General features: G+C 37.0%; 1 protein-coding gene across 1 annotated transcript in view; it reads left to right on the top strand.

The window, feature by feature from the left end:
• The window catches only part of para (paralytic), a 947,817-nt gene that overhangs the window by 3,379 nt on the left and 927,113 nt on the right, over positions 1-17,325 (top strand). The window contains exon 2 of the mRNA XM_067137715.2: positions 11,228-11,383. Within this exon, the coding sequence (XP_066993816.2) occupies positions 11,228-11,383 (156 nt within the window). The remainder of the gene's footprint in view (positions 1-11,227; positions 11,384-17,325) is intronic.

The raw sequence follows: 17,325 nt of genomic DNA, 5'->3' as shown, positions 1-17,325 counted from the left end.
CTCTCTGCAAAATGTCATTCTGGCTTGTCGAATTTTCTTAGTAACAAACGACCTTTTTCGTGGTCGTCTGCCGTGATAATCATATTTCCACAATACCCTACCAATTGTCTGACTTGATGTTTTCTTCGTACTTCCTTCCAGCATTACGCGGGTCTTGAGCGCACTTAATTGTGGATTCTGTTTTACTAGTTTCACAATATAACCCTCATCTCTCGTATTCAGTATCTTATCTTTTGCTTTCCTTGGCAAATTCTTTGTGGTTCCTCTATATCTGAATTTGTTCAACACATAGTGTATTGTGGAATGCGGTTTATTTACTTTGCGTCAAATTTCACGCAAAGAATTCCCTTGCAATCCAAGAGATAAAATTACAGTTTTCAGTTCGTCACTTAAACTCCGTTCTTTTACGCATTATGTAAAACACGGCCTGGTGCACTAACTGCGAAACTATACACACTAGCACTGCACAGATCACACTAGCTAACTAGGAGTGTTCCCAAGCGAATGCGAGGCAGTGAACATGTACAAACAAGACTGTTGCAAGCAAATAGGCCACTACACAATATATTTCAATCCTATTATTTTAAAATGATGTACCGAGACGTTTGATCGCTAACATCAAGTTCTCAACACCTTGTGCAATAACTTACCCAAGTTTCGTGCATTGGATATGTACTATTTGTAAATTATAAAGACATTATATCTGCTAAGTGGGGTGTACGAACAAGACTGTTATGCACTGTATGTGACTTCAAACACCATTCTGCTCGCTTGGAATTCACCTCTCCTTTGAATATCTTACACAGGAAATACGTTACTTTCATCCACTGGTTAAGAACGTATGATGATTCCTGTATTATTTCTGAGGAATATATAAGTTATTTATAATGGGATTTTAAAAATATTTGTCTATTGCACTTCAATTAGTGAAGAACTAATTTACTAAATTTAACCTTAGGAAATATGGACATGGATTCAGCATTTAGAGGATAAATGAACCACACAGTAGGTTATTCGAATTCATTCCTATTTATATTTGATGGGTTAGTATCAGTAGTATCGACCGATAATGGGGTTAAGTTACACGATGATTATAGAACATTATGAAGGTGTGTGGTGGGCGCATGTATGAGTGTCATTTTAAAAACACTGGCATAAGTAAATTAATATTCAAATTGAAGTACCGGTACAATACAAAATCTTATATTAAAATACAGGAAAAGAACAATATGATGGTCAACAGTTTTGCAGCGAATGGTATGTTCAGATTACAATCTAAAATCCAACTTTCGAGGCTCCTTAGAAAATTGATTCAAGAGATCTGTTGGTTTTAAATTATCTCTCTGTGAATGCTCAAAAGAGCCAACCCATTCAAGCGATTTTCACTTGTTTATTGTAAGTTTCTGTTCATTTTATTTTCCAAAAATTCCATGGGGGAGGGGTTTCTAACCCCCAGTAACACTCCCTCGGCTATATACCTGATTTGTGTCAGTATTTTGGTTTGAAAGGCCTGAAATGAATCCAAATTTTCCGTATAGTACCACACATCTCTTTTCAAATAGGTTGATTTTAATAAAAGAACTGAAAAAACACTGAACGAGATATTCAAATGGCTTCATTGATTTAATGAATTGCAGATGAATGTGTTTATTGAAATAACCTCTAGAAATTTTAGTGTATTTACTTGGAATTAATATTTAAATGAGCATGGCCTCAACATATTAGTGTCTATATGGATGTGCAATTTCGATTACAGGAACCTGTGGCTAGAAGTTCTTTTCATGAAGGTTGTCATTGCCAACTAGTTTCTCCTTTACAATTTTGATACAATACCTTAAGATAACACATATGATGATTTTCGAATGCAGAGATCATGCCTAAAAGAACAGTTCCATTTCTAACGGTAGATTGCAAAATGACTGTGTTCATGAATGGGTAATACCGTCCACCTCGCTAGTACCCTTAGTCAAGCCCTAGCGCCAGAAGAATGTTACTCGAAGTAAGTAGAAATAATTTTCCTCAGGATTATTTTCGCCTGATTTGTAGTTTGCATCTCGTCTACCTTAGTGAACTGTACGTAAGAAGTGCGTAAGTACTAGGAAAACCAGTGACATGCAGATCTTGGTCTGTTAAAAAGTCAAACACATTCTGTAAGGTGTTAAAACTAGGTAATGTTTGCTGTATTTGCATCAGTATAGTCGATGTTCTACGGTATAATATTCAAAGGTCTACCCCAATTCATATATTTGTTATCCCACACACTTTTATCTAGATCTTTACCTGTCTTTCTCTCTCTTACAATTTCCATCTTCCTGATGTTACTAAGGATGTTTTGTATGAATGACAATTTCTTCGTTGTGCTGTAGTTGATGTTTTGATGTTAGTTTTTATAATCCCCAGTATTTTATGTTATCTAAGTGTTGCTAGTTTCTCGTACTGTGTACAAATAACCTTTTCCATTGCGACTGTATTCTCTGTCTTCTTTGGAATCAGGACTGTGTCACTTCCTTTTGCATATAGTATGAATACAAAATCAACAATACTGCCTCATGGATGCCACATATATAAAATCTTTGCTCATATAGTACAGACTGGTTCCAAAGAAATTGTTCTTGTAATGTGCTGATGTATATCTTTTTTTAAACTTATTTGGTGGTCTTTTGTGTGTGTAAAATCTTCCAATTCTCATATTGCAGGGGGATTTTGGACGGAGGAAAAAGAAAAAAGAAGTAAGAGTTTGCTAAAATAAAAACCCCACTATTATCCTATTCAATTCTAACATCATTTCATTAGAAACCAGCGAAAATCTCACCAGCTTGACGCTTCTGTGTTGACAGTTTTAACTGCTTGGTTTTTTGTGAGTGCGTGTGTGTGTATGTATGTCCTTTTGTAACTAGTTTTATAGCAGATGACACTCAATCTAAAAATATTTTTGCATCTGTCTTCTATCTTTACTACCGTGTATTTGTCTTTGAATTCTCAGAATTTTCTCAAATGAAGTAGGTGTAGTTTGACAGAAACACTTTATTTTTCTAACCTCCAATGTATAAAATATTCAAATTTCATTACACAAATTGTAAATTGTTTCTCTTTCCTAGAAACATTAATATTTTTCGTTTCATGTCTGATTTGCATCAAATCACGAGTTTTTAAATGACCCTTTAATATTTGGTAAAATAACTGCCTCATTTTCCACCTCTCGAATTAACTATGAACGCGTGTACTTGGAAAGTCACTATTAGCAATTCCCGTAGGCCTAGCGAGCCTTAGAGAAAATGAAATTGTGTACCTTTCTTCGAAATAAATATTGAAAAACTATTTAAAAACTCAATTATTGTAATGAGTTATTGCGGTATTAAGCATAATTCTCCCTCTCCATGTCTATAATATACTCGTATGTTGTTCCCTAATGCGGAAATTTACACCTACGAAATTTCTTAGCTTTGAAAGCTTTTCCTGTAAAAATTTACCAGATATTCAAAACAAAAATTGAAATCTTTTATCTTTCAACCAATGTATACGGGTCTGAAGTTGCTTGATGGTTTAGTTTAAAGGTCACACGAGTTGGCACTGATCTGCCTCAACCGAAAATACTTCATCTTGGAATAAGAGATTGTTCTGATTTGTTTCTTTTCTTGTTAGCAGTACATCTTTCGATGTCATTCCTTTCTATTTTTTAATGGTCATGAATGTAACATGCATTCGCACTTGTACTGCTATAACACTGTTCAACATATTCATGTATTTCTCTTTTAAATACCGCACCGTGAATATAGCGTGAATTAGAACAAGAACTGCTTTCTATTAATGGCAAATCTGCCTTGTTTGTATGAAATAGCATCACCAGTTTATAAATATTATACTCTCCTAATACCATAATTAAATTGTTGCAATTTCGTGTTTTTCCTTTAGAATAATATATATTTAGGCCTACACCCTCAAAACGTGTACAATGGTGGAGTACACAAAGTAGGTAATAAATTGAGTACGTTTGTACTTGCTAAATCGACTACAGTCGACTGCCTCGTTTTAGAAAATTCACTTGAGAAAATGAAGAGAACATACACATACCGGTAAACTAGACATGATTTGTAATGACATACGGCGATTCATTGTGTCATCTACTATATTTCAAGCTGATGATTTGTGAAGCAAGCGCTTGGTTAGTGAAAATGCATGCATTTAGCTTCCTGCTTTTCTAGACAGCAATTGAATTAATTTTACTTATAAGAAACATACCTAAAAAATTCATTTTTTCATTTCTTGAGTAACATCTTCGAGGTGATAACACCTATTTACTCCCTTTTTAAAGATTCCATCTTACTCAGGTTTACATTGACATTACACTACATTACATTACATTACATTACATTACATTACATTACTCCTCTTGTTATGAAATTCAAAATAGCTCCCTCAGTTTTCGAGCTGATTATTGTATTTCCTAGAATTAAGTTGACTTTCATTGTAGTTTTACGATTATAATACACTAAACTTCAGTTTTAAAATGAATGAAGTTTTTGTTCAATCTCACACTTTCAACAATGGTAACATTTACAGGAATATGGAGCTAGCTTGGGCGAAAGTTTTAATGGAGTATTTAAGACAGAGCTTGTCTTGTCGAATATCAGCTCCACCTTAGGAATGTAAAACCGATTTCACATAGGTGTTTAATTTCATAACAGTGTATTAAGCAGCTGAAATTGCCGATGTAGTCTACTGTAAGTCATCTTGATAATATCGGATGTGAGACCACAATAAGTAGGTCAATTTAACCTCATCTGTAGGCATAATATTTGAGATACGAATTTAAATTTTACTGAATGAATACAAAACTATCTTAAAATCCACCTGGAGCGCGTTCTACAAGTATTCTCCTTTCTCATTCTTTTTATGCCAGTTGTATACAGATAACACCATGAAATCACTTAATACTTCAGTAATATTAATTCATACGTAATAGCTTCAACAACGAAAACTTAGTTATTTCATATTCGTGTTGAATATGGAGGTTTGAAATTTGAGTAATGCTGATAGCTTGATAACCAGCTGCACTGGGAATGCTTGTCTGAACTCAGGTATGCACGCTTGGTTGCTTCTAGGAAAGTGTTTTCTTTTCCTTTTCTTGTTTCAGAACATTTACTCCAACCATCTGAAGCCATGTGCTAATTCTTCCTCTAAGACTCGTACAGTACTGATGAATTTAAATATTTTGTTTTTATTAAAATTGAATCAAAATTTAATTAGTAGGTTGTGCTACATCAACATCAAAATTCTAAATTTAGTATATTCTTTCGATTTTGACACTTCCTGTCTTGTAAAGAAATACATTGTAACATAATTTGATTTATTTCCGGGCAGTAAGCTATACGTCATCAAATGAGTTATGATATACAGGATATGATGAGTATCTTCTTTTTTATACACTGGCATCCATGTAAACAGTAACTTAATGTATATTCTGGAACTGAATGCTCACTAAAACTACCCGTTCTATAGGCGTTATCTGTCTTTATTATTTGGTTTTAAATATGACTAATATTTAGAAGAAACTCGTTCCAACATTCAAACCACCAAAATAATATTTATGAAACTTGTCTGTACAGCACTAGTTACTGATTTCCTCTTCTGTTGAAGTTCTGTGTCCCTTGCGCATTTGTTGCATGCACTTTTAGCTAAGGTTTGTGTCTGAAAACTAGTTGTAGCTTTCTTGTTGTTCAATATGCTTTAGCACTCACTTCTTTATCCTTGGGGAATGGCCTGGATTTAAAGAAAAGCTTCTTACTCGAATGAGTTCCAGAAAAATAAAATGGACAAATGATACCGAAACACACCCAAATCACGAGATAACTTTTCTCGTGACGATTAGGGTACTTGCAAAAATGTTGAAAGGAAAGTTTCATAATATCTTTAAATCGCAACATTAGAAGACATCTGCGATTATTTGTAGTGGCATTAACATTGGTGTGTTTCGGACAAACAAAGCGTGTGGGGTTTTGAGCACTAACTTGCAACCTGCCGTGACGATTGATTTAATTTCTTAGATGACATTAGTGTAGTGTGAAAAGATCTCTGTATAACATGTTTGAGAGACGTTCTTGTAATACTTCTATACTTACTGATGAATTAGTTTTATTCAGTATTAGTGGTCAGCAAAGCACAATGCATTATTCTCCAGATATCTGTTCCCGCAACACAAAAGTATTCCACCATGTAGTCAAAATACGGCCACATGCTTCTCGACAAAGATCACAAAATTGCACTAGCTTAGTTTTAAGGTATTATAGAGGAACACATATCTGTATTGTATTCTGAAATAAACTAATAGTACTGGTAAAATTCATTTTAAAATATTGTTAAAACCTTCATTGGGCAGTTTACTCACAGTGGTTGTCGGTTACATTCTGTGGTATACGGTATTATCAGTATTAACTTAGATAGGCTTTAATTCCTACTGTAGCATAAACAAATACCTTAGGATAACTTATGAAATAATATTAAGGGATGCATGACTTAATTTAATATTGATCAAGAGCATGGGTTTCTCCATAAAGTTTCTTTGAAAGTATGTAAATCTTAGGGAACTATGGATTAATGTTAGTGAAAGGGCTCAAAATCAACCAAGACTATTATTTCTTCATTGGAAGAAATTGAAATTATCAAAGGCTTTCACAGCCATACAGAATGTACCGAACTCCCACTGATGTGTTAATGTGCTTTGCAGTTCACTCTTCATATTGTTGCTGTTGAATTGTTTCATGATTAAAACTTTGTAAAAGACGATGAACTGATTTTTAAGTATGTTTAATAGTTGCTAGCTCTTTTAAGGACCAGAACAACGTAATCAACAACCCACTGTTGAAACTAATCTCAGATTTGTAGAGATTGTTTGACAGTTGAAGTTCACCTACACATTAACTGAATCGATACTATAACTGATGGATTAATGCACTGAAGTGATAGGCTAGTTTTAAATGATAAAGGTTAGAATTATGCTTTTTTATATGGGCCACTTTGCTATAAATAATTGTACAATCGCTCTGTACAGTCGCAGAGTCTCAGTCGGTATGCATACTTCTGGACACCTTTCCAAATCATAAACACAGTTAGTCAGAATATTTACAAATATCAATAGGCCAGATCCCCAGTATCACAGGTTACACACAGTAAAAATTCATGACCACATAAATAGCAGGGAAACATCATAATCGAATGCACAATATAAATCAAAGTGGTTGGACTAATTTACTGATTATGGTGTAATCATGCACCTATTACTATCCTATGTGTGGTTTCCTGTAAGTTCTTGCGCGTTTGTTCCGGACAACTTCTTATAAAAAATTCTCACACTCAACCACTGTTCCTATTATAACACAAACTACTTACACACAAGTAGCGTGAATGTATCCCTACATCATTAACATGAAATGATAAGATATAAGCAATATCACATGACGAAATTTCTGTGTTATATTATGGACAAGAAGATCGTAGGTCACACATCTCCTGCCGATAGAAAATACAAATTTTTATTCCGCCTTGCACGATTGCAAGCATATACTCAATCAGTTATATACATACATATAATATATATGGTTATTATTATTATTATGCCCAATCTATATAGGGTTTCTATAATACCTCCGTTTGTGATTTATTTTTCTTCCATCATTACAGAATAAGACGAAGAGTTTCAAGTCACTCCCGGAAAACTACTATTTTCACATTATACAATACAAAATCTGTTCCCACAAGTCAACAATGATTGACTGTTGGTTATTTTCAAGTATATGCAAAGAACACTGTCATTAAGAAGAAGAAAGGAATAATATAGACTAAAACTTTTCGAAGTTGAAAATTACTAGTCATGAACAATGGTCATAATTTTAATTTGTACTATAAGTTAATTGACATGTATATTCTCCTTTCGATAAGAAAAAATTTAAAAATCAAGTAAGTATTTTAGCACAACAATGAAATAAATCAACCCCCAAATGAAATAATGTAAACATGTGAAACGTAATTTCAGAGTACGAATAAAACAGAGATTAGAACAGGCGTTCTTTGAACAGTGAATTTTTCTTCAGTAGAGGATCTACATTGTCATAAACTACCAAATTTAATTTGTTAATGTCTAGCAGCTAAATTGCAAAGAGACTTGAAACAAGTATTTTATCCATTTGTATCTGCGAATTGTTGGTATACGAGCATTAGTTCTACCTAACAGTTATATTCTAAAACGCCTATAAGTTGGTTTACTAGACTTAAGTATGTACAATTCAAGGTGAAGAAATTAATACTCTGAAATTCGCCGACCGAGCTCGATAACTGCAGTCGCTTAAGTGAGGCCAGTATCCAGTATTCGGGAGATAGTAGGTTCGAACCCCACTGTCGGCAGCCCTGAAAATGGTTTTCCGTGGTTTCCCATTTTCACACCTGTACCTTAATTAAGGCCAGGGCCGCTTCCTTCCAACTCCTAGCCCTTCCTTGTCCCATCGTCGCCATAAGACCTATCTGTGTCGGTGCGACGTAAAGCAACTAGCAAAAAAAAAAAACAAAAAAAACATGAAATTCGCCGATGATATTATTGTCTGCCGCTTCAGAGGGTCTGGAGAAATTTCTGAATGGTATGGATACAGTCCTGAAGAAGGAATACAAGATGAAAATAAATTAATCAAAAACAAAATTAATGGAGTGTAGTCGAAAATATTCAGATGTTGCAGAAAATATTATATCAGGAAATAAAGTCTGAAAGGAGGTACCGGTATACAAATATTGTTACTTAGGTAATAGAATAACTAACTACGTCAGAAGTAAAGAATACATAAATACAGACCAGCACAAGCCAGTAATGCCTTTCTTAAGAAATTTGCTCGCTTTGATATTGATACAGGAATTAGAAAGATTATTTTGAAAATATTAATCTGGAGTGTGGCATTGTATGGAAGTGAAGTAAGGACAATAAGTAGCTCAGAAAAGAAGAGAATAGAAGCTCTTGAAATGTGGTGTTAGAGAAGAATGCTGAAAGTGAGACAAGTAGATCGAATCATAAATGAAGAGATACTGAATCGTAATTAATAATAATAATAATAATAATAATAATAATAATAATAATAATAATAATAATAATAATAATAATAATGCCATTGGCTTTACGTCCCACTAACTGCTTTTACGGTTTCCGGAGACGCCAAGGTGCCGGAATTTAGTCCTGCAGGAGTTTTTGTACGTGCCAGTAAATCTACCGACACGAGGCTGACGTATTTGAGCACCTTCAAATACCACCGGACTGAGGAGATAGATTGATAAGACAAAATAACCTTAAGACACCCAGAACTTGCTCAGTTAGTTTTTTGAGTGAAGTGTAGGTAGTAAGAACAGTAGGGGTAGTCCAAGGCATGGATATGACGAACAGTTTAGAGTAGTATGTAGTAATTAAATAGAAATGAAAAGGTTAGCACAGGATAATGTGACATGGAGAGCTACATCAAACCCGTCTATGGACCGATGACCCAAGCAGCATTATCTAGTGGGTCTTTACCAGCATTAAAGGTACATACCTGTTTTCACACTCCTCAAAATCGGCAGTACCAGGAGCTGATATTACATCTGAGGAAATATTGAAGTACATTCCTCATAAGTGTATTCTCATGTATTTGTACTTATGATTAATTAGCTTCCATGTATATTTTTGTCCTTCTTAAAACTTCTTACAGTTTCTTAAACTTCCCAATGGTCTTTACAACACCATGGTATATTTTATTATTAATTTCTTTCTAATTTCTTCTCCTTTCTATTTATATCTGATATTTCTTCTTTTCTCTATACCCTCTTCTCTTTTCTTCTCTTCCCCTGTACTCCATTTTTCTTATTTTGAATAAATTACATTAAGTGGTGTTTCACGACAACAAAAAAGTATTAATCTCAACTGTAGTTTTATTTCTGAGTTTATTACGACTTTTACATTGACATTGCAATAATAATCATGCCAGTAATAATAATAATAATAATAATAATAATAATAATAATAATAATAATAATAATAATAATAATAATAATAATAATAATAATAATAATAATAATAATAATAATATTTCATATTAGACGTTTCTTGTAACTCCTAATGACTTTAACAGACGTGTCATGCTAGACACTAAAACTAATCAAGTTCACATGGAGCGTTTGACAAAAAATGTTAATGTGTGAGAGTTATGTCTTTTGCTAGTAAAGATATTTCTATCGAATATTCGAAGGGTAAAATATTTCCTCGACATGAACACGTACCATTGTTTGCAGTACTGTAATTTATTCACACTTATTATGCCCGTGAAGACACTATCTCAAACATTTTTTGAATGTGCAATTCTGGTTACATCAGTACATAAAATATTGCTTAGCTGTAGGTATATATTTACAAATAACTGATTATCATTCTGTAAGAGTAATTTACTATGTAGTATATTGACTATCACAACTGGAAAAATCGTACACGAATGTATGAAAAATTATTCAGTAACGTTTTAGTACTCCATATACATAATGAAATAAAATTAAGGAGCAAGAACAGACATTACATAAAATTAGTGAATTATTTCGGATTCTGATGTAGACTTCTGGATGAAATGAAATAATAGGCTAGAAATTCAGTATTATGAGCATTTATCCTAAATATATTACATCTAAGGCATTTTTCCAGTTTTCTTTAGTTGGAGACTACTGTTCTATACTTCTTTGATATAATGTAAAACAGGAAAATATAGGTAAGCAAATACAACTCGAAAATCTAAGATACATCTCTCATATTCCTTCTATCGATTGCAATTAAACTATAAAGTTTTAGACATTTGTGACTTCAACACTTCTGATTACGGAGTGTTAGTGGGGGAGACTGCAAGAAAAGAAAGATATTCTCCCAAACTTAGTTTAAAATGCCATATTAAAATATGAGATCCTAAAATATGGGTAAATTTTTGCTTCTGTTTTGTAGTTATATCATACAATTCCATCGAACATAGCAAACACAAATAAAAGTCAGGATGAAATTTTATTATACCTTAATTGAAGAAATGTTAGTAAGTTATACCTTTACCTATAGCTTTCACGGAGTTTGTTTAGTATATCTACAAGAGAACGAGTCGCTGTAATGTAAGTTTCGTACATGGGGTAAGTTCCGACTGTTGAACTAATCACTCCAGGAAGATTAAAATTACTTGACTGTCCCTAACAGGTTCGGTATGACGATGAGGACGAAGATGAAGGACCTCAGCCAGACTGCACCTTGGAGCAAGGTGCCCCCATACCGGTTCGCTACCAGGGTAGCTTCCCCCCAGAACTGGCCTCCACGCCTCTCGAGGATATTGACCCTTTCTACCACAATCAAAGGGTAAGTACATTATTATTCACGCCCATTTTAATGGTTTTTAATGAGGAAGTGGTCCTTAAATGTATCTGAAGTGCGTTAGACTGCTCTAATAGATTTAGAGTTAAACTACTTATTATAAACTAATTTGTTTTCAACATCATGGTACAAGTGAAATATCTGCTAAAACAAATGAACAAAAGTTTCTAACATGAACTGTTCTAACATGAACTGTTCTAACATCTTGCTCACCATTCGAATAAATGAATCAATCACCATTTAGGGCATTTAGGGCTGTTGCTCATGTGCTAGATTCCCTATCATTTGTTTAGTCCTTTATTGCATATTTTAAAAGAAGTAAGAATTTTACCCAACGTCTCCCTTGGTAAATTATTGCAGTTCCTAATTCCTCTTCCTATAAACGAATATTTGCATCACTTTGTATTCTTGAATTCCAACTTAATTCGCATGTTAAATGATCTTCACTACTTTTAAAAACTCCACTCAAACTTAGTCTTTTACTAATGTCATTCCACAGGGGCTGCTGGCTGAGGTGGTAAAGGTGGGCTCGGTTCAACCGAAGGACGTGGGTTCGATTCCCAGTCAGGAAAAATTTAAGAAACGGCATTATCAATTTCGGAGGTGCAAATGGTCCTGACGTTCACTCAGCCTGCACCAAAAGTGAGTACCAGGTTAATTCCTGGGGCAAGGGCGGCCGAGTATAGAGCTAACCACTTTACTCCACCAACTACCGAGGTTACGACTAGTGGAAGACTTAACCTTCCATCCCTTCCACGGCCTTCGTGGCCTGTACGGAGATACTTTGTTTTTTTCACTACACGCCATCTCTCCAGTGACAGCTCGAAACACAGGCTTACCACTTAGTCGAGCTTCTCGACTCCTTACTCCATGTGTTGGCAGACCAATGTTTGGAACACTTCAGTTCACACTACTCTTTGGTCAGAAGTCACCCAAATATTGTCATTTTCTGATAATGAATTATTTGACGCTTGATAAAGGTGCTTGTTATGACAATATCAGAGGTAGAAAGACGAGCTACAGTATACATGAAAGATTATGCTAATCAACAATATGGGTAACTTTTTATCGTTTTACCAGTTTCAAAATGCACCACTACAACTGGATTTCAGTTACTACGTATGCATTTAAGCCTACTCATTTATCGTTGCCGATTTGATACTTTCAAGCATATTATGAGTTTAACGTGTAACAAAGATAACAAACAATCTCGAAGAACTCCGTTTCTGCATTAAAAGCTCCAGCAAACACTACAGACCGTTGTAGGCTTACTCTATCTAAGCGAGCTCATTTTGTTCCTTTCGTGCATCCACTGCAGTCTTCTGATCCAATGTTTAATGAGAAGATATAATATGTTGTTTAAGAGAGGAAAAATACAACTAGATGAATAGTAGTGCCGGTAATCAGAGGGAGTAATTACCATGGAAGCATTCAATCCGCAAGGCGGAAGTTCCTTTTGCCATTGCATCCGTGATCGTTCTCTTTAGCTGTGATGATCTGCGTTTATTCTTGGTTGTTCTGCTGATTAAATAAATTGTAGCGTTAATAAGATGTATTCTTTATGTGCTATCCTTCTTTATCCTTCTTATAGTTAAATTAATGAAATAATTAATTTGCTTATGTGTGTGTGTGTGTGTGTGTGTGTGTAGTGAAAACCAGTTTGGGATTAATGTTGTTATAAATAATTGTTACAGGCCTCTTTACATGGTTATGAGCGTGTTTATGGGTTGTAAGGGCATAAAGTAGAGAGAGCGTATAAGTCTCCGGTAAGACCCCACGTTAGAGTATGGTTCCAGTGTATGGGGCCTACGCCAGGATTACTTGATACGAGAACTGGAATAGATCCAAAGGAAAGCAGTACGATTTATTCTGGATGATTTTCTTAAAAAAAAAAAAAAAAAGAGTAGTGTTTCGGAAAAGTTTAAAACTTTGAGCTGGGAAGACTGGGGAGTAAGGAGAAGAGCTGCTCTACTAAGCGGTATGTTCTGAGCTGTCAGTGGGGAGATGATGTGGAGTGGCTTTCTTAGACGAATTAGCTTGAGTGGAGAGGAAAGACTAAATAAATAACTTATACGGAATCTGCCACCTAGATGACAGCCATAAATGCGGATTGATTGATTGATTGATTGATTGATTGATTGATTGATTGATTGATTGATTGATTGATTGATTGATTGATTGATTGATTGATTGATTGATTGATTGATTGATTGATTGATTGATTGATTGATTGATTGATTGATTGATTGATTGATTGATTGATTGATTGATTGATTGATTGACAAAGAAATCAGTTCTTAGGTTGATTTTCACTCCAGAAAAGAATTAAAGACATCTGAGAAAGTAGATCCATCAATTAAAAGACGTATGTAATTGGAAATACTGTTAAGTTGTTGGAACTCTGTTCTGCCAATATGTCTGCTGCCAAGTGAAGACAATAAGCAAATACTGAAATAGATGTGCAACAAGAAACTCACTTGGACGAGCTAGTGGCTGTGCGGTTTGGGGCATGTACCTATCAGCTTGAATTCGGCAGACAGTGGGTTCAAACCCCACTGTCGTTAGCCCTGAAGATGGTTTCCTTCGGTTTCCCATTTTCACACGAGGGAAATGCTAGGAAACCTCTTTCGAACCCTCTCCAGAAGTTCTTCTGCAGCCTTATTCTTTTGTTGTCCGGCTCCATGGCTAAATGGTTAGCGTGCTGGCCTTTGGTCACAGGAGTCCCGGATTCGATTCCCGGCAGGGTCGGGAATTTTAACCATAATTGGTTAATTCCCCTAACACGGGGACTGGATATATGTGTCGTCTTCATCACTTCATCCTCAACACGACGCGCAGGCGCCCACGGGTGTCAAATCAAAAGTCCTGCACCTGGCGAGCTGAAGTCCTCGAACATCTCCTGGCACTAAAAGCAATACGCCATTTCATTTCATTCTTTTGTTTTTCGTCCTCAATATGCGAATGGTATACAAATTTCGTCATTTTCCTACTTCCAATTCTGTGTTGTTTCTTGAAACGGCTGATCCAGGTATGAGACGCGGAGAAATATATTTATTTATTTTTTCCGATAGATACTTCAAGTGCAATTTACAAAGCCAAAAGCCTTAGACTTCATCACTTATATTTCGTCTTCCCCTTCTTGCCTCCTGGAAACGGGAATATAGTTTTTCGTACATAATTACTTTATGTTCAGTTGGAGTTGCCGACATACCCGTATTTTCCAACTGCTTCTTCCACAAGTAAAGATACTGCTCCGACTTCACGAAACTAAAGTAGTTGGTGATAATCGCTGTTTACCGCCGCCGTTAAGCCAGAATTTTACAGCCTTTCTCTTGTACTCCATGCTGATGTTTTTTCCCAAACATTATGTGGGACTAGGAATATAACAAGAACTGGACGATTTGCATGGTGACGGATTCGTAGAATCACTAGATTCCGGGGAGTCATATTCTAGTTTCGAACTCGGTCCCGGGACTTCACCTGCGATCGGCTGAAGGTTTTGACGAGCGCTGTCACTTGAGTCTCTATCACTGTCTCCACTAAGTACATCAAGATAAACCTCCTCAATACGTTGCACTCCTGTCTATGATTATTTTCCATCACATCAATCAGATATTGCCCCATTTCCTTTTCTTTCGGACTAATTTCTCCGGAAAACTAAAGCCCCTCTTTGTGGAAATAACTCATTACAAACTCCGCTCCGTCCTCCGAGCGACTCATTTTCACTGTCTTGCTTTCTTTCAAACAACCATAAAAACTGTTATGTCACTGATGTATGCAGTGGAACAACCCAAAGCTTACTAGCGCATGCGGCTATGCTTATCACTGGTCTTGAGAACCTGAGACGTCAGGGCTGACCACTCCGACCAACATGTACATGTACGATACTCGTGCTACCTCTCATTGATCAATGAGATATTCGCCACATGATTATTTCGGAGATTTGTAGTTACATTTAAAGGCTGATTTTCCGCACGTTCTCCTGTTATAGCACAACGACTGTGTCAAAAAACCAGGATAAGTTTCGATCTGTCTTACCTGTTACTCCCCTTGTCAGTCTGACACAGCTGAGATTACTGATCGATAACTGTAATTAAGATGATGTTAACTCCTTTCGGAACACAAAGTCAACGGAAATATTAGCCTTTGAAGTAAAATTTCGTCCACCTCTGTGGTGTAGTGGTTAGCGTGATTAGCTGCCACCTCCGGAGGCCCGGGTTTGATTCCCGGCTCTGCCACGAAATTTGGAAAGTGGTACGAGGGCTGGAACGGGGTCCACTCAGCCTCGGGAGGTCAACTGAGTAGAGGTGGGTTCGATTCCCACCTCAACCATCCTGGAAGTGTTTTCCCACTTCTCCATGCAAATGCCGGGATGGTACCCAACTTAAGGCCACGGCCGCTTCCTTCCCTCTTCCTTGTCTATCCCCTCCAATCTTCCCATCCCCCCGCAAGGCCCCTGTTCAGCATAGCAGGTGAGGCCGCCTGGGCGAGGTACTGGTCATCCTCCCCAGTTGTATCCCCCGACCCAGAGTCTGAAACTCGAGGTCACTGCCCTTGAGGCGATAGAGGTGGGATCCCTCGCTGAGTCTGAGGGAAAACCGACCCTGGAGGGTAAGGACATTAGGAAAGAAAGAAAGAAAGAAGCCTACCGGTACCGGTTTCCAATAATTTTATTTTCAAAATCTTCCTCCACTTGGAGGCTGTCTAAGACAAAGATTATCCTAAAACTACTTAATTAAAAGTACGGTAAATTATAAGTTCGTGATCTCAATCCGGTCCGCCTCTGTGGTGTAGTGGTTAGCGTGATTAGCTGCCACCCCCGGAGGCCCGGGTTCGATTCCCGGCTCTGCCACGTAATTTGAAAAGTGTTACGAGGGCTGGAACGGGGTCCACTCAGCCTCGGGAGGTCAACTGAGTAGAGGTGGGTTCGATTCCCACCTCAGCCATCCTGGAAGTGGTTTTCCGTGGTTTCCCACTTCTCCTCCAGGCGAATGCCGGGATGGTACCTAACTTAAGGCCACGGCCGCTTCCTTCCCTCCTCCTTGCCTATCCATTCCCATCCCTCCACAAGGCCCCTGTTCAGCATAGCAGGTGAGGCCGCCTGGGCGAGGTAATGGTCATATTCCCCAGTTGTATCTCCCGACCAAGAGTCTGAAGCTCCAGGACACTGCCCTTGAGGCGGTAGAGGTGGTATCCCTCGCTCAGTCCGAGGGAAAAACCGAACATGGAGGGTAAACAGATGATGATGATGATGATGATATGATGATATGATGATGATGATGATGATGATGATGATGATGATGATGATGATGATGATGATGATGATCTCAATCCGGCGAATACAAGTGGTGTCTGAGTATCAGAAGAGAGCTCCTGAGCGCGTTCAGCCCCCAGTCGATGAACTCCTTGGTACTGATGTTAAAGGTCTTCATTAGCTCTATCGTCTTCTTAGGGACTATCCCTCTTGCACCGATCATAAGACCCCTCAATTCTACATCGTCCAGCTCGTATTTATTCATATAATACGGCACTGTAGGCAGATAGATAGACACCTGTCTACTTCATCTGGTTGGTCGGAGTGCGTTTCAAATATTCCTATGGGGTCTAATATACTTTTTCTTTAATGGTGATCATGTCTATCCTTCTCGTGCGGCCATTTATTCCGATGCCATGGACTTCCTCATGCGCTTGAAATCCTGTCACGGAGCGTCAGTGCTATGGACGGCCTGATGTGATGTCTGTTGTTTCGAAGAGCTTCACCGAAGACACGGTAACCCAAGACGTGAAGTAAAGTTTCAGTCTCACTGCATCTTCTGCAGCGGTTACCATCAAGGGGACTTCCCAGTACAGCTCTTACAGGTGCAACATTAGCCTACATGCTATCTTCAGCGCGTCTCTCCACTCCGTGCTAAAAAGCCCACCGTGAT

This window comes from Anabrus simplex, chromosome 1 (genome assembly GCF_040414725.1).
Source record: "Anabrus simplex isolate iqAnaSimp1 chromosome 1, ASM4041472v1, whole genome shotgun sequence".
NCBI lineage: Eukaryota > Metazoa > Arthropoda > Insecta > Orthoptera > Tettigoniidae > Anabrus > Anabrus simplex.
The sequence above is the reverse complement of the archived record's forward strand: the minus strand, read 5'-3'. Positions and strand labels throughout refer to the sequence as shown.